At 41.9% G+C, this 18,635-nt stretch overlaps 1 protein-coding gene and 2 pseudogenes across 3 annotated transcripts in view; all 3 read left to right on the top strand.

The window, feature by feature from the left end:
- Positions 1-18,635, top strand: part of Nfe2l3 (NFE2 like bZIP transcription factor 3) — a 31,368-nt gene that overhangs the window by 4,895 nt on the left and 7,838 nt on the right. For 2 of the 3 annotated variants that reach the window (XM_004839531.4, XM_021254103.2), the window contains exon 2: positions 17,682-17,858. In XM_004839531.4, the coding sequence (XP_004839588.2) occupies positions 17,682-17,858 (177 nt within the window). Of the gene's footprint in view, positions 1-17,681; positions 17,891-18,011; positions 18,014-18,635 lie in introns of all 3 variants that reach the window. The other variant, XM_087206618.1, reaches the window with a different exon arrangement.
- LOC147829222 (putative RNA polymerase II subunit B1 CTD phosphatase RPAP2 pseudogene) lies at positions 11,894-12,654 on the top strand (annotated as a pseudogene).
- LOC106008925 (putative RNA polymerase II subunit B1 CTD phosphatase RPAP2 pseudogene) lies at positions 12,585-13,425 on the top strand (annotated as a pseudogene).

The following is an 18,635-nucleotide window of genomic DNA, read 5'->3' as shown; positions in this document are numbered from 1 at the left end:
CTTGGATTTTTTTTCCTTTTTTTATTACATTTTATTAGTGCATGCAAATATTATATGGTGAAGATATTTATTTTGGGAACCTGCCACATGCACTAAAATGGTATAATTTGTTTTGTTTTTGTTTTTCAGTGCAAAGATTGAGCCCAGGGTCTTGCACATGCTAGGCAAGTGATCTGCCACTGAGATACACCCTGGTACCCCTTGACTGTTAAAAGTAAAAAAAAAAATTTTTTGTTTTAAAAATCAAAGATAATCTCTAATGCCTGGGCAATTGGACAGAGATGAATTTTTCTATCCAAATTCAGAGATGAGAAACAGACACTTGCCTGTTTTTAACTCACAAATTAATACAAAAAAATAGTCTTATGATTACATATATCGCAGTATAGCAAAAATGTCGCAGTAAGTCTTTCACTTTGCTTACAAAAGGACATTGTAAAGATGTACTTATGGTGTTCGTATGGGAAAAGATGCCATAAAAGCCACTGATACAAAATGCCACAGATTAGGTGGCTTAAACAGAAATTGACTGTTACAGTAGGGGCAAGAAATCCAAAATCAAAGTGTCTACAGGGTTGGTTCCTTCAAGAACTGTGAGGGACAATGTGTTCATAACAGTCTCCCGCCCTTTGGTAGTTTGCTGTCAGTCTTCGGCAGTCTTTGGCCTTTGCTACATTATGCAGTGCCTGCCTTCATCTTCATGAGGTGGCCTCTCCATATGCTGTGTGTCCAAGTTTCCCTTGTGAAAATATCAGTCGTGCTAGACTGATGTGCTTTTAACTTACCTAATTACATCTGCAGTGACCCAGGTTCCAAATAAGATTTGGGGTTAGGACTTGAATATATGAGTTTTTGAGGGACACAGTTCAGCCCATAATACCATCATCCTCCTGTCATCTCTTGCTTCAGCTCCAACCACTAAAAGCAAAGTCATCTGTTTCTGGGAGCAGTTGGTTTCTGTGGAGGACCATTGCCAGCAGGACATGGTATATACTCATGAAGAAACTGGGGATGTTGCCATCTTGATGAGAACTTTGGTTCAAACTGTCTTTTTCCAATCTATTCCTCACTTCAAATGGAAGATTATAGAGAAATCCTCTTTCTAGAGTCACTTGAATTTCCATCCTTGCTGCTGCTGAGCTCAGACAGTGGGAAACTTACGTGCAAGGACCTGGCCTGACTCAAAGGCAGGTGGCCAAGAGTGCTGGCACTGCACCAGGGCCCCTTGATGTTCCCTGGTTGTTTGATCTGCAGCACACTTCTTACTTGTGAGCCTTTGTTCCCTTACCTGTGAAAGGGGATGGTAAGAGGGAGTTGCTGGAGGAGTAAATGAGATAGCGTAAGCCAAACTGATACACAGGCTTGATACATAGTAGATTTTCAGTATAAGTTATTATTACTAATTCAGCCCCCCCCCCAGTAACCCCATATCTTGGTGCATCTCCATTTGTGTTTGGGGAGCCTCCACTAGCTCCGCCTCATTGACCAATTGTGTGTAGTTTGTGTTTCAAGGCTCCCCAAGAGGCCAGCGTGCCCCGTCCCCACCTGCGCTTGTTGAGTTCAGTCCCACTGATCCTCTGCACATAGCCTACTTTCCAGCTAAAACTCCTCTTCCTTTTCCCAAAACAACCTCACACTCCCTCTTACTCTGTTACCTTTGCCGAGAATACCCTGCTTTCATTCCTCTCAAGTCTGTCACCAGTAGATTCTCAGACTGGCTCAATTTTCCGCTCATCAACAGAACATTTCCTCTTCTTTCCTGAGCCCTGTTGCACCCTGTAACCTTTCTTCTGTAGGACTTAGCACTCTCTGCTTTGAACTGCAGCAACTGGAGTGTGGAAACTGGGTCTCAGTTTCAACCTGCAATGCCACCAGAGGACAGGTCTAAGGAGCAGAGGGCAGTGGTGCCGGCAGCTGCTGAGCACTTATCATCCATCACTCTACAGGGGCTTTGCAGCACTTCAAGGATACCATGACCCTGAGTGTGTCTGCAGGCCTTCAAGGCCAGAGTCCCATCTAGAAAGTAGGTAAGATCTGAAATCTTGACCATTTAATGCCAGTGACTTGAGTGCACAGGGGCAGTGGATCTCAGACCTGCAGGTTGGCATTACACTCAATCCAGGTGATGAAATGTGGAATTGTTTAAAGTTACAGAGCACACATTAGCAACCTTACTCTTGCTGGGAATAGACCAGATACACTGTTACTAAGCCAAACAAGCCATACATCCCCACTTACGCAGAACTTCAAACTTCAGGCTTCTCCTATTCACAGCAGCTTTTGGATAGGAATAGTTCATTCTCAAAACCAAGTTGTTGAACATCAGTGTTAATGCTCACGTACATTTCTGGACACCTAATCTTGCTGAGGCACATTCCTGAGTTCTTTCTGGTCAAGTTGCAGGTGATGGTTGGTAGAGTACTGTCATGGCTTGGAGCAGTTGTGGCTTTTTTGAAGTTGGCAAGAACTGGGTTCCCCTCTGTATCAGTAAGCCTTCTCCAGAAAAAGAGAACAAGTAGAATAAGTAAATATGTGCACACACAGATTTATTTCAAGGAATTGGCAGGCATAGTTGTAGAGGCTGACAGACCAAACTCTGTAGGGCAGCCAGAAACACTGCTACAGGAGCTGAGGCTGCAGGCTTATGATAGAATTTTTTCTTCCTCAGGGAAATCTCAGGTTTGCTTTTAAATCCTTGCAAATGATTGAATAAGGCCCATCTAGATTGTAGGATGGGGCTTAAATCTAGGGTCTTATTAGATTGCCCAGGCTGGCTTCAACCCCCAATTCTCTTACTTTACCCTTCAAAGTAGCTGAGCTTTCAGACTTGCACCACTGTGCCATCCTGCCCACATCATCAGAAGTATGTAAAGTCTGATTGTAGGTATTAACCACATCTACAAATGCCTTCAACAGCAACACTTGGGCTGTTCAGTGGAGTAACTTGGTACAATAGCGTAATTACAGTGACATGTAAAATTAACCATTCGAACCCTATCACTAGGGCAGCCTCTGAACCTTGGTTCCCAAATTGGCTGAAGGAAAAAAATTAGCATTCTTGTGAAATTGGAGCATTCTTGTGAAAACAGTATGGCATCATGTTAAAGGGCTGGTGTGGTTCCTGGTGTATTAATAAGATGTTCAATGTGTGATCCACTGTTACTGCTGCTGAGCTCTCCAGCTCATCTCCAGGAAACTTGTATCCTGTGCAGAAAATTGCCAGTGACTGCCCAGTCATGCAGAGACCCTCTGGGGTTGGAGAGAAACCCTTTCTTCCCCAAGGGGAAATCGTACTGGGATTGGTTAGATGAACTCAGGCTGTGCTGAGATAAGACTTGTCGGGAAGGCTGAACCTAGAGGCAGACAGAAGCTCCCTTGAAGCCCAATGCAGGAAGGAATTCTCAGCCCGTATTCAGAGCTTCTCCAGGGTGGCAGCAGTCACCTGGGATGCTTGCTAAAATGCAGATTGCCACCCACCCAGACTTACTGAATCAGAGCCTCTATCCCCCAGGTTGTTCTTGTGCCAGCCCAGGCTTGAGGGCCCCTGTTAAAGCCCTTTCGTCTGTTTAAAGCCCAGACTGGCTAAAGAACTGGTCCACAGGGACTTGCTTGGTAACAAGGCCAGGGATTACCAAGTGTTTTAAAGCTGAAGCCCAGTTTTTCTAGCTCCTTTTATTATTTCCTCATTGTTCCAAAGAACATCTCCGTGGATGGGGTTGGGCAAGGGAACTAGCTTGCATAGAAAAAAAATACTAATAATGAATACAGAACTGTCTTGCAAATAAATGTAGTTTAAAACTCATGCTTAAGTTCTAGAACTGGCAAAGCTGAGGTAAAAATATCAGCACAGGAGAGAATTTTTCTGAAGGGTTCTGTGTTGTGGATGGTGCATGAGTTACATAGGTACCTCTGTTTGCCAAATTGTACGGCTTAGGTTTCTGCATCTGTGTGTGTAAATCCTACCTCAAAACTCTGCAGGAATAATTGAATGGGAAGGGGTGGATTTATTGTTGAAGAAAGAATGTTAGATATACAAGTATTGTGGCAGAAGGATCACAGTTTCAAGCCCAATCTGGGCAACTTAGTGACTTAAGGAGACTCAAAATTTAAAAGGGCTGGGGATGTAGCTCAGTGTAAATGCCCTGGGTTCCATTTCAAGTACAGGTGTGGGGGGATAATTACTGAAACTGGGTGAAGCATTGACTATATTCTCTATTCTATTTGTATGAGTTTGAAATTTTCCATAATAAACTATAAAGGCATCATATATTTTGAGGACCAGCTGGCCTCTCTGGCCTGCTGGAGTAAACAAACATTAAAGGAGACCATAAATGAATCCCCACCCTCAGCCTGGGTTATGCATGAGGGGTTATTTGAATGAGAAGCAGCTCTATTTAAAATTAGAGGTGGGAGCTCATGTCAGGTGTTGAGGTTTCTGTGTGGAGATATGGTGGGTTTTGTACCTGACCTCTCCTGGTGAAGTAGCTTAGCTTTAGCCACCTGGCAGATGTCTGCCAAGTTTTTACTGTCTTCCTGCCTCCACTCCGGGGGCCTTCAGATGTAAGTTTAGTTATTGCAGCATGTATCTGAATTGTAAGGACCCTTCTAAACATAACCACAACGCCATTAACACACCAGGGAGAAATTCACAAGAATTCTTTCATATCACCAAATGTCTAGTTAGTGTCCAGTCGTAAGTTATCTTATGATAGTCTTTCATGGTTTGTTTGAAGCACAATTCAAACAGGATCCACACCTCGCATTTTGTTCAGCTGTTTTTACGTGAAAAAGTAGTATTCAAACAAGAACTTCATTTGTATATGGGACCAGCTGCTCCAGCAGCACTGTTTGAACCTATGAAGCAACAAGAAGCAGGTGGGAGTCAGCATAGGTAGTGGTGAGAGCAGATTTCCCCTAGATGGCTCAAATAAAGAAACTTAAATGAATGACTTGTCAGAGCCATGTGGACAGGAGCAGACAGGAGTGGGAGGAGAGCTCAAATAACAAGAAATGCCCTGACCACTTTGCCCACCTTGCAATTCGGCTCCAGCCTCCCTCTGGTGAATCTAGCTGGCTTCCAGCCAGCCTGGGAGCCCCAGAATTATCAGGGCTCAGCTTCTAGGGATACAAACATGAACCTGGAGGTGCAAACAAGAAGAACCAGTATTGGGACTAAGAGCTGACTATGAAATACAAGCACCTGTGACCAGATCCTGGTCCTGTCACTCACTGGCTGTGTTGCTTAAGGTGGATAGTTTCCCTTCCTTCTGCCGCAGTTTCCTTATCTGTAAGAGGGATAATAGTACTTACCTTGTGAGGATGTTGAACAGCCTAAATGAGATAATGTCCATGGTGCCTGGCCCACAGTGACTGCCCAATAAACATAAGCTGTAATTATTATAAACTGCCATTAAAAACTACCCAGGCCAAACAGGACACAGCCTCTTTGGCTGGCTCCTTGTTTCTCCTAGACCTGCTGACTCCAGCTTGCCTCCAGCCGAAAGACAGCCTCCCAGTTCTGTGGCCCTCACCCAGAGGCACCACGCTGTTCTTTCTCTTTGAAGGTGCATCCAACCCTTAAGGTCAAAGCAGGTCTCAATCCCTCCTCCCCCAGATGAGTATATGAAAGGCCATCGAGGACAGCTGGGATTGCTCACAAAGGGTGTTTTCAGGGACAAGATCTCCACCCATTCCTTGGGTCCCAGGGCAGTGCAATGAGCACATGTTACCAGTGGACAAGGCCTTCAGAGACTTTGCAGGAAGAGAAAATCCAGCCTTGGTCCTTTCTTCCCCTTCCCACTCATGCCCTTTACTCAGAGAAAACCTTCACCCAAGTCTTTCCTGCCGTGCTCCTTACATGATGGTAACGGTGAATGGCAGAAGAGCAAGAGGTGAAAGTTTACAGCCCTATAGGGTAGAAGAGGCCCAAGTAATTGTTATGTAGCTGGAATGGAACACTTAGAACCATGATGTTACAGTCACGGGAGAACCCAATTTGGGCTAAAGGGCCCAAACTGAGAAGGTTCCAGCCCTTTTTTTGAGGATTGGTGGTGGGTCATTTCCCAGCAGAGAGGGTAATGGAAGGGAGGGAAGGTCTTTCCCAGAAGTGCCAGTCCCTGCAGGTCACTGGGGCTCTGATAATGTGCCCCAGCTCACAAGTTTACTATGGCTTCCTGTGGCAAGCATGAACACTTTATATTTTAAATTGGATACTAGCCTCACACAGATAAAAATATCACTTACGTACAAATAAAAAGTAACTTAATGATGGGTTTAATTTACCTAAGTTAAAAGCATGGACCTCCAGTATATACAACAGTACTTCTTACAAAACACAACTAATTGTTAAAAATTTGGATTAGATAATATCCACTCATTTCACAGTTGGGGAAAATTGAGGATCAGAGAGGTTTAGCAACTGACCCACATTTACACAGCCATTGCGGTAGAATGGGCCTTTTTACTTAGTGGGTTTGGAGCTGAGCCCTCTTAGCCACTAGGCTATTTGAAGCTTTCCCAACTAAAAATTATATTATAAATGCCATGGGCCTTTTTTGCTTTGTAAATATTATCAGAGTGAATCTTCCACCCCTGCCTGCCTTGAGATTCTGGTCTCTGCCCACCCACCTTCCCAAGACAGAATTGCTGTAACAGGTGGGTTTCCTAGGTCTCAGACTCTGAAACTGCGTTGAGTGTTCAGGAGGGGAGGGGGACAAAGAAGCACCAGACAGAAGAGGTCGGAGCTGTGACACAGGCAGTGCCCAGAATTGTAGAACACTGAGTTAGGATGGGCAGGCCTCCACTGCAGCCTCATCCGTCTGGGATGTGGGTGCCCCAGGAAGGACATGACCATGGGTGAGGCAGGTCTGAGCAGCTGAAGGCTGGCTGCCCACAGGTCCCCAGAAATCACAAGTCCGTCCTTGTAAGGGATCTGGGCTATCGTCGCCATTAACCCCAGGGAAATTGCTTCCTATGAGGCTCTCAGTGAATGAGATTTGAATGAATATGTGAAGCACCACCCAAGAAGAGACTGACTACTTAAGGCTGTGCACATGAAAGTATTTCTCTTCCCTAGGTCTTCAATCAGTGTATCCATTGTTATGTAGGCTCCTTTCCCCCATTGCCTCATAGGCATAGTGACCATGTGGGACACTTCAGGTTTATGACTGTTGCCCAGCTGAATTAGTAATAGCATCTTATTGCCCTCTTGCAGTGATACATTGGTTTATATGGCCACTTAGTCATAGACCCTTAGAGTGTCAGAAGTGAAAGCCCCGCTAGAGGAAACTGCTTTGTCAACATTGAAACGATAAATACCCACAGGCAGCAGAGCAAGAGGTCCTACTCCAGCTGTGATTTTGCTCCCCTTGGCTCCTTCAACTCATCTCATCACCGGGCATTCCCCCTTTGGTGTGGACTCGTCACTACCATCCTCATGTCCTCATATTCATTATAGTAGGACTGTAGCTGCTAGTGGGCAGGTGGGTGTGAGGAAATGAGTGTGCCTGGATACCACTGATAACAGTGTAACTTGGAACAGCCTCTTTGGAGGATTTGGCATACCCCACGAGAGAAGTCAAAAAAGTTGTCAGGATAGTTTCTTCACAAAATGAACATAAGCTAGATGTGTTGGCACGTGCCTGTAATCTGAGTACTCTGGAGGCTGAGGCAGGAAGATCACCACAGATTTGAGACCAGCATGGACTACATGGTGAGTTCCAGGCCAGCCTCGAACTACACAGCGAGACTGTCTCAAAAAACATGGGTGGGGGGGCCCTTCAGAGGCAAATAAGGCACATAAAACTAGTCCAGACAAAATTTACGGAGAATTCTTTTAGACCTCATGAGAATAAGGAATTCTGATGTTACATAAGCCTCTTAATTCCCTTTTCAAAGACTGCATGACAACAATGCTAAAACCTAAAAATAACACGTTAAAGAAAACTCCAAGCTGGGCATAATAGTGTAGGCCTGTAATCCCAGAACTCTGGGAGTCTGAGGCAGGAGGATTGATCATAAGTTCAAGTCCAGCCTGGGCAACTCCACAAGACCTGGTCTCAAAATTTAAAAAAAAAAAAAAGGGCTGGGGGCCGGGGATTTAGCTCAGTGGTTCCGCCGCCTGCCTTGCAAGCATAAGGTCCCGAGTTTGATCCCCGGTACCAAAAAAGGACTGGGAATGTAGCTCAGTGCAAAGCACAGGGGTCAATCCCCAATCCAAGGAGGGGGGCAGTGAGAGCAGTTATTCTTAAGGAATATTCATGCAAAATACTAAATAAATTACAAGCCAGGCAAATAACGATGCCAAAAGCATTTTTAAGTGTATTAGTTGCCCCTTGATGCATAACACATTGTCCCAAAACTTAATGGCTTACTTCTCAGACATTATCTCGCAGTATCTGGGTCAGAAATTCTAGAGCAGCTGAGCTGGGCAGTTGTCTTTTGGGACCTCATGAGGGCATAGCTAAGATGTCATTTGGGCTGCAGCCATCTGAAAGCTTGGCTAGGCCTGGCAGCAAGCCACAGCTTCTCACTACATGGCCTCTCCATGGAGCTGCTTCAATGTCCTCTGACCAGCACAAGTGATCAGATGAAGGGCAAGGAGGAAGCCCCAGTGCTGTTCCATCACTTCTACCTTGTTATGTTAGGGGTGATTCACTAAGTCCAGCCCCCACCCAAGTGGAGAATTAAGCTCTAGCTCATGAAGAAAGTGTCAAATAATTTGTAAATATTTTTACATCAACTCAGTATCATTTTTTTTTTTTGGAGATAGTGTCGATATGCAGTTGAAGCTGTCCTGGTACTCACTGCTTACACTATAGCCCTGGGTGGCCTTGAATTCACAGCAGTCCTCCTCTGTGCTGGGATTACTGGTGTGTGCCACCACACCTGGCTCTCCATTTTTATTTTTAAAAATACCCTTCAAAGATAGGAATAGATGGGTTTTCCTCCTACTAAATGTGAAATATGTTCTTGAATCTAGTGAGTTCTGACATGTAAGAAGTTTTGATAGAAGGCTGATCCAGCTACTCTTAGTTTAACCCTGCTGAGGTCACGGGTTGGGTGTTACCCCTAACTATGTAAGAAGAATTTGCATCTTTCAAATCAATAGCAACCTCTGAAGGGTTAAAAGGTAGCTTTACCCTTTTTGTCTTTACATAAAGGCTTTGTTTCCTTTCTTTTAAAATCAGTCCTTCAGTTTGTGCTTTGGAATCCATTATTGCCTTCTGAAGGACTATGCTTTGCAGTTACCTTTTCTCCTAAATCATTTCCTTGTAGATATACTCTAGCATCTCTCTTCAAGACAAAAAAGGAACAAAAATCATGGCCCTAATTCATATTTCCACTTCTTTAATCAAAATTCTTTACTGGGGATTGAACCCAGGGCCTCCTGTCTGAACTACAGCGCCAGCCATTTGTTTGTTTTTGAGACGGGTCTTGCTAAATTGCCCAGGCTGGGCTCAAATTTGTGATCCTCCTGGCTGGACCTTCCAGAGCACTGGGATTACAGGTTTGTGCCACCATGCCTGGATAATTTTCCCTTGTTCTGTAGGACATTATCATTTGACTTTTTTTCCCTGTTAGTTGAAGACCACCAACAGCCAGGTCCTAAAGGATAGTTTTCCGTGCGTATGTTGTACCATCCCCGAGCAGTATTTTGGCACAACCTACCACTCCCTTCTTGAAACAGCCTTGGATTCCAGGACCTTGCTGTCCTGGACCCCTGTCCTTCACTGCTTTTCCTATCCAGTCTGCTCTGCTGGCTTCTCTGCCCGACCCCTGGCTGCTGCAGACTCAGTGCTAAGCCCCCTCCTCACTCTCTACTCTCTTGCTGGGAATCTCATCTGTTCCTATGACTTTCTACCCCCTCATCTTGGTGTTTCTAGTTTATATGTCTCTAGTTCAGGCACTTGCTCAAACTTCCAGATTCTCTCACCAGTGTAATTGATATTTCTACTTGACCTTTCACTTTTTTCCCCTTTGGTACTGAGTATCGAACCCAGGGCTTTCCCACTGAACTATATCTCCAACCCTTTTTAAAGTTTTTATTTTGAGACAGGGTCTTGCTGAGTTGCCCAGTTGGGCCTTATACTTGAGATCCTCCTGTCTCAGCCTCCCAAACTGCTGGGATTATAGGCATGCCCCACCATGCTCACCTGACCTTTTTTGGGGGGGGGTCAAATGAAATTTCTGGTTTTATTTATTTTGCATCACTGAAACAATTTATTGGCACATTTTAGGTATACAATATAATGACGTCCATCATTGGAAATTTGCACCTTTACATAATCTCTCTTGGTTCTTATTTTTTCCCCATTCCCCTGCCTTCCCTTCAACCCCTCCATCCCTCCCTATTTACAAAGACTTTGTTTCTATTTTTTCATTTTCTCATATTAATTCCATTCCCTTCTTTCCTTTCCCCTACCCCTCCCACTTCCCCTTCCCCTTTGCCCCTTTTCTTCCTGTTTCACATTACCTATTTTACCTTTTAATCCTTATTTACACTTTCAGTTTCTCACACTAGAGAAACTATTCAGTATTTACACATGCTCACCTGACTTTTTACATCTTTAACATATTCACACCAGGGCCATAATTCATGTCTCACGGCTAGGCAGCTCTCAGAGCCAGCAGGAACATGTTAAATTTAACATATCCAAAATGGAAGAACTCTGCTTCCCTTTTAAACTGTTCTCCCTACAGTTATCCCTTATTACTCAAGTCAGAAATCAAGGAATCATAATTCTTCCCTTCCCTTTCATTTCTCCCTATTTCTAGTTCATCTACCAGCCCTAACTATTGTTTTTCACTTTTTGCATTTGGAACTGGGGTTTGAACTACTTCACACTGAGCTGTGCCCTCAGCTTTTTTTTTTTTTTTGAGACAGGGTCTTGCAAAGTTGCCCAGGCTGGACTCAAATTTTGATCCTCCTGCCTCAGCCTCCCAGAATGCTGGGATTACAGGCATGATCCACCATACTCAGTTCCCACCTATTCTTTTCCCAAAATGTTTTATGGATTCCTTCGCTTTTCATTTATCTGTTCCCACCACCTTTTTCCATACTATCATCTACCTACTCTTACATAAATTAGTACAGTAGTCCCTAGCTGGTCTCCCCACTTCTATTCTTGTTTCTATGAGGCTAGATGGGAGGAGGTAAATAAAATCAATCTAATACCATCCCTGATCCAGAAGACAAAGACCAGCCCGCGAATAGAACATGGCCAAAGGCTGTAAAGTCAACAGGAAAGAAAACACATATACTTTTAAATTTAGGAAAGATGTTTAGTCTCACTCATGAGTGAACTAAAAAATAAAATTGCAATGAGATAAGTATTTATGTTTCATATTGGCACTTCTAAGCACTGTTGGTAGGAATTTTAACTTCCATAACTATTTTTGAAAGCCAATTGGATAGTACATTCAGTAAAAAACATGCACATCTATTGACCCAGCATAAATTCTAGTTTATCCTACTTGCCCACATGTACAAACAAGTATGTATGAGAACATTTAGTATTATTTGTTATTAAGTAAAGACTGGGAACAACTATCAAACATTAAGAAGTCAAATAATTAGCTGGGCGTGGTGGCACATGCTTATAATCCTAGCACTTGGGAGGCTGAGGCAGGAGGATTGCCACAAGTTCAAGGTTAGCCTGGGCTACATAGTGAGACCCTGTCTCAAAAAAGAAGAAGCCAAATAGATGGCTGACACTGTGGGGCTATGTTCTGTGGGCCCCAGGGCCTGGCTGCATGTCCTGAAATGCTGCAGGTACAAAAGACAAGTGCCTTGAAACAAGAAAGAAGATGCTTCTAAAAGGGAAGCAGGCTAGAAGCAGCTGTAAAAAAGATTGAGAGAAAAGCTCTTAAGTATTCTTGAACAACTGTTATAACAGAAGAATTTCTAATGGAGTGTGGGAAGTTTGTCACACCTGCACACTACAGCGATGTTGTGATTGAGCATTCAGTTATCAGACCCTGGTTATCCTTTATGTCAGAAGATGCTGGGAATCGTACTAAAACAGAAATGTAAAAATATATACCCAAACAAATAAAAATGTATGATATTACTGAAAGAAATGTTTTTTGCAGAAATTTTTGTTACATAGCACATCCATTTTTTGAAGCACAAATTGCCAGAACTCCAGTATGGGTTCAAAAAGATGACAGACAACCTGATTTTCAGTTGCTAATGGACAGTGTGTCCATTCAGCAGTACAGTTATGCAGTAAAGCCATTAAAACATCAGATATTGATAATCCTGGTCATTTTGCAAAGCAATATGAATCTAGTTCTAGTACTTGCAGTGATACTAGCAGTCATAATGAGCAAGACTGTTTCCTCCACTCTACCAGGAAACAGATCAAATACAGTGGGGACAGGGCCACAGCTGCACAAAAAAGCATTGAAAAAGAGCTGGTGAGAAAACTAGCTCCACACTCAAACAAAAAACAGATGGTGGCAGAAGTCACTGAGCAGTTAGGCAATTGTAGATTAGATAGTAGAAAACTGCTGTTTGTGAACTTCCTTTTCAGAAAGTAAAAACTCAGATTTCTTGAAATAGTCCTTTACGTGAAAGATTTAAAGCTTTGGAAATTTTTGAAAATAAATGCAGTACATCAGAAATGACTTGTATGTATAAGTAAGTAAAATGCTGAGCATTTTAAGAGGAAATTTGCCAAGTCAAACCAAGATTCTAGGTCAGCCTCTAGCTCCATGCAGGTGCAAAGTTGCAAAGACAGTTCTGAAAGAGACTTCACATGGAAGACAGAAGAAACCTTAAGGTTTTTGTAGGGCCAAAATTATTCTTCTATATGTCTGAAACCCTCTTCAGCTTATCTCATTAGTGAAGAACTTGATGAAGATGACAAAAACTCTGACTCACATAACCATTCCCTTAAGGGGATCTCAGAATAGCCTTTAGGAGTCTACTTTTCAGAGGCTCTGATACAGCCATTAAGCCACTACCAAGTTATGAGAACTTGAAAAAAGAAACTGAAACATCAAAATCTGAGGATCAGGGAATTTTATAGAGGATGGTACCTTTCTGAATGAAGGAAACCACTGTATCATAAGACCCAGAAGAACATGATCCCACCTTTCCCCTGATTCAAGTTCCCAGAAGCAGATGTAGAAAATACATCGTACTTGAAAAATTATTGCCTGGATTTTTAGGTTCTCTTCAGATTACGTTAGAAGATATTTACATTCAACTTGAAAATCTTGTCTAAACTTCCAGATTAACAATTATTATACACTAAGCTACAGAGTGGACTTTTATTGCAATGGTGTTACTATCATCCCAGTTCTTGGCATTCAGGAGCATTCTCTGAATTACAGTTTATAGCTATCCTGCTTGAAGAATTACACTTAAAGAATGAAGACTTTGAAAGTTTAACCATCATATTTCAATCCAACTGTTAACCAGAGTGGTATAATTCAGGAAGAGAGAATAGAAGATCAACTTCTCACTGTATCTGGAACTCTAACCACAGTGATCACTGGTAACTAGCTTTGTTCCAGAAAAGATCCTTACCTTCTTAGGTTTCATTCCCCATCTCCCAGTGCCTAACTGCAGAGAATAACTTCCCCAGACAGGAGAGCCATTATTCCAACATAAATAACCCAAATCCTTATATTCCTAGCTATAGGACATAGCATTTTTATTTGAAAAAATTGAATTCTTAAGTTGAAATTTGAATGTTCAAGAAAATGTAATCCCCGCTGGGGATAGCTCAGTGGCGCTACACCTGCCTGACAAGCACAAGGTCCTGAGTTCAATCTGTGGTACCAAAATAAATAAATAAATTAATTAATTAATAAAAGAAAATGTAATGACCCCTAATTTTTCTGAATGATACTAGTTATCATAGCAGTTGACCCCCAAAAAAGAGAATTACCATCTTGGCCTTCCTATGTCAACTGTAGAGTCTAAAGAACAGCAGATAATTAGGCCAGTAAATGTAATCTTAAGGTAAAAAAAGAAGCTCACTATTTTATGGGAATAGTGAGGCAAATGAGTATTCTGTTTGGATATCACCAGTGCCTTGAATGCATTTGTCTCCTTTTTGCATAGCAAGCCTGTTCACTTACCATAACTTTCAGTTATTTTGTTCACTTGTATTTTCCCCCTTCCTTCCTTTACAATCCTGAATAATAGAGTCTAAATGGATTTTTTCCAACAGTTGTATCCCCAGCATCTATGTATTATATGTACAGTACTCAGTTAAGAAATGATTGACTGTATCTCAAGTAAAACTTACCTGGGCCTGGAATTGCACCCCAAAAAAGTCTACATGGCATCCTTATTAGTGAAACATTAGAATTTTTTTCACATTGTGGAAACATAGTCAAAGCAATTAGGAAAATGAAATATGAAATTTAAATGTTGCAAAGGAAGCAGTAACTAATTATATCTTTGGGGAGAATATAAATTAACAGAAAATTTAATGGAAAAATAATTCAGGTCAACACTTTACTGTTACATTGGGCAAAGTGAATTTACTGTGTAGAGATTTGTAGAGTAACCTACCCCGAATATAATTTTAAACATAAAAAATTGCAAGATTTCAAGAGTGATATATCTTTTACCCAGATTTCCTGTTTGCATTTTCCCATTTGGTTTTTCTGTATTAATAACTTTTTTTTTTGGTACCGGGGATTGAACTCGGGACCTTGCACTTGCGAGGCAGGCGCCGGAACCACTGAGCTAAATCCCCAGCTCAACTATTATATATTTAATATTACATGTGTACAAATACTACATAGGTAATTTTTTTCTGGAACAAAGTAAAGTCATCATATCTCCTAATGTCCAGAAACTTTAGTGTGTATTTTCTAAGACCTTTCTTTTCTATAGCCAGTTATCAGAATCAGGAAATTTAACAAGAAGCTATTACCTAGTCTACTGTCTATATTCAAAATCTATGTTGCCCCAGACAGATGTGGTTTAGTAGCTACTTTTTGTCCTGGATCATCATCTAACCCGAGATCATGCATTGTGTTTAGTCTATATCTCTTTGGTCATCTTTAATCTGGAAAAGTTCTTCAATAATTTTGATGGATCTGAACACTTGAGTAAGATGCTGCCTGCCAAGATTTCTCCTGTAGTGTTATTTTTCTTTTTGTAATTAACAAGTAATCTGCTCTGAAACTTTTGAGACTTTTAAGTCTTACTTTCCTCTCCCTAGTTTTATTATGCTTTGATGATTTTCTAGCTCCACCATTTTCCTTCTGTATTTATTAGTTGTATCCCACTGTAAGGAAGAGATTTTCTGTTTTTCTACTATTCATGGTTGCTTATATTCAAGTGGACTCATTCTTTTACTCTTTACTCAATGAGTTACAATCTATTATTATGATAGGATTTTTAACCTAATTTTGGCTTCTTGCAGTGTGGTGTTCTGGGTCACATAGTTTCTCTGCCTTCAGTCTCTCTCCTTGAGGTTCTCAGGCCATCTTAGATACTTTAACAATCTTACCTTGCTCTGCCCCCCTCCCCATAAACCTAGGCTAATGTTTTCATGATCACTTTCCATATGGGCTTGATTTAGTCCTGTTTATTTAGGTATTATTGCAGGTAACAGTCTCATGTTTCTGTGTGCTATTAACTCACACTATGGATTAACTAAGGGCACCTTGCTTTGTGCTTCTAAAACAGATCATGTAATTTAGAGATTAGGAGTTCCTCTGTTCAGAATTTATAACAAAGTTGTCTGCCTCGGGAATCCAGACTTTTGAATTTGATAATCTTCAGGTTTAACAAAAGAAACTTTGAGCAAAAGATGAGAGGTAAAAAGAGTGGCAGCCACTCTTTTAACTAGAAATCAGAATTGTAATTGAAGGAAAGAGCCATCCATCAGAAGTAGGAACACAGCCAGTCTTAGATTCAGCTATTCAGTGGATGTCTATTAAGACTGTATGATGAGTCCTTGTTCTGGGAACAAACAAATATATAATGTATCAGCTGGTGTTAAGTACATTGTAAAAAAATAAAACAAGACGTGGGACATAGATGTTAGGGAAGTGTTTTAGAATTTATTGATTTGAGACAGGTTCTTGCTGTGTAGCCAGGCTAGCCTCAAACTTGAAATCCTCCTGCCCCAACCTCCCAAGTTTTGTGCCACCACTCCTGGCTGAGCTTTTTTTTTTTTTAATAGAAAGTGGTTAAGAAAGGAAATGAAATGGTAATACCAGTATCTGAAGAGAGAGCTGAAGGAAAAGAGGAGAGGGTAGGGTTGGAGGCGGAGAGAACTTCACAGGTGGAGAAGTGGCCCATCCAAGGCTGCAGTCAGGCAGTACATGGTGGGCATGAGGACCGAGTCTTGGAGAATTGCTGTTTGGAGATCAGAGGAAGAATTAACAAAGCAGAAAACCCTTGGTGACCTAGGAGAATAAAGAGGGAGGTACTTGGGTATCTGTTGAAGAAGCTGTTTCTAGGAGGGGGAAGTAACTAAATCAGATTTTGCTGATGAGCTAGATGAGGGTGGAAACTCAGATTTGGGTGGCCCTTCAGTGAGCTATTTCAGTGGAGCGGTGAGATCTCATTAGAATAGGTTTGAGAATATATTGAATCCAGATAACTGGAGGATTTTGTTCCAAAGGGGAGCAGAAAAAATGGGATAGAGCCAAAGAGTAGTATGGGACCGGAGAGTTTTTAAAGTTGGGAGGGATTAGTGGCCATTAGAAGGCTGATGGGAGTTCCCAGCAGACAGCAAACAATTGCTGATGCAGAGACAGGGGAGAGTAGCGGGTGCCACCCTTGAGCACATGTGGCAGGTTGTGCCTGCGCTGGGAACACGGATAATAACCCAGTGTCAGGAGGCAAGGCAGAGTATGCCAGAGCTAAGTACAGATAGAGAGGGAAGCCAGGAAAACCAAGTGGGCCACAAGATCAGTGTGCTTTTGCTGCTCTTTGATTTCTCTCCTTGCTTGTGCATTTGTATATTTTCACTTCTTTTTTCATTTCTTTTTTTTAAGATAAACTTTTTTGTGGGGTTTTTGGGGGTGCTATCCTTGAGTTAGTCCAGTTAGTGTCATGTTTCTAGAATTCAGAAAAAGATCCTTTGAAAGAGCTTTGAGAAACCTTGACGTTAAAGGGAAACAAGTATACAGAGCTGTTAATATCATAGTTGAAAGTGTCAGTGTAAGCAGTAATGCTAAATTGTAAAAGGATCATTTATGTATTGTAAAATACTCAAGTAGTTACACATGTCTACATAGTCAAGTGTCAACTTTTCCTCAGCTTTTCCCCAACCCATTTTGCCTTCCAGAGAGAACAGTTACTAGTTTATAAAACACTTCCCAGATTTTTCTACATATATTTATATTTCTTTCCAACTTAGCTGTATGATGTTTCAACAGAGAACTAAATAAAAACTGTCAGGTGACAACATTGATTTCTAAATATTTTAAATCCAGAGGCTTAATAAGTGTATATAATTTAAATTTTGCAGATTAGAACAGCCTGTCTCAGAATGAATACTTAAGGAAGACAGGGCATGAGACTGACCTTTGTTTCTAAACTAAATGTTTCTTTGATACTGAAGTAATGAAATGTACAGGTCTTAGGTTTTGACTTCTAGGTTTTCATGATCTCTACACAGTAAGTACAATGCCATTTTATAGACTTATTTGATGATACAGATTCCTACTAAGTATATTCTTGGACCCTTTTATAGGAGAATGAGGTACTAAGAGAGAAGTGTGAATCTGTGGCTCAAAGTTCCCGACAGGAAGAGAATGAAACAGAATCATCTCAGGAGAAATCACTACAGCAGCAGAATAATGAAGATAAAAACAAAACAGCAGATGAATCTGACTGGGAGGTAGCAAAGACCACTGAATCTAGAAAGGAAGTAAGTACTGTACATCATAATAATCCTGCCTTGCCATTTTGGCTTTCATGCAGATTTTGTGGCATTGACAGATTATGTTGAGAAATTAATCTTCTGTGTAGTTGTGCTATTAATAGCAATCTGATACAGGAGGAAAACACAAAATTATGGGAGTAGTATTAGACTTAAAGGAATCAGCAATTGTTTTATATCCCCCAGGAACATGCTAGCAGGTTTTGCTAGTTGTGCTTGCAAAGAATAAGAGATAAAGAGATGACTGTCATTCTTAACCCAGGGATCTGGGAAGCAAGCAGCTGATCAGGTCCAGGAGAGAAAGCTTGGGCTCAGATCTTCATTCAGTCTGCCATGGGCCAACCCAATCAATCCATTGGCCTCCAGGAGCCTATTTTGTGCCTCTAGCCTCTGCTAAGGGGCCAGCCCAATGGATCACATCCTTGGCTCCTCATTGTCTAAGCCCCAGAGAAGAGGAATAGAAAGATAAACTCCAGGAGCCAGGCTTAAGGGGCAGATTCTTCCTATGCCTGTTTCCCCGCTTCTTTCCCATGGACCATACTCTGATTTCTGCTCAGCCCTGCTGAGGTTTTGCTGTCACAGGTGCTCGGAGGCTCCACTGACTTAACCACATGGCAGTTCCACCTGCAAGCAGCACTCTTGCAGGTCTTGCCCTGATGGTTTTTTCCCCCGCCTGGTACTGGGGATTGAACTCAGGACCTTGTGCTTGTGAGACAGGTGCAGTGCCACTGAGCTAAATCCCTGACTCCCTGATGGTTGTCATGT

This window comes from Heterocephalus glaber, unplaced genomic scaffold, assembly GCF_053883595.1.
Source record: "Heterocephalus glaber isolate CG9 unplaced genomic scaffold, H.glaber_assembly_v1.0 deba00000676, whole genome shotgun sequence".
Taxonomy (NCBI): domain Eukaryota; kingdom Metazoa; phylum Chordata; class Mammalia; order Rodentia; family Bathyergidae; genus Heterocephalus; species Heterocephalus glaber.
This window is presented reverse-complemented; position numbering and strand designations above follow the sequence as displayed.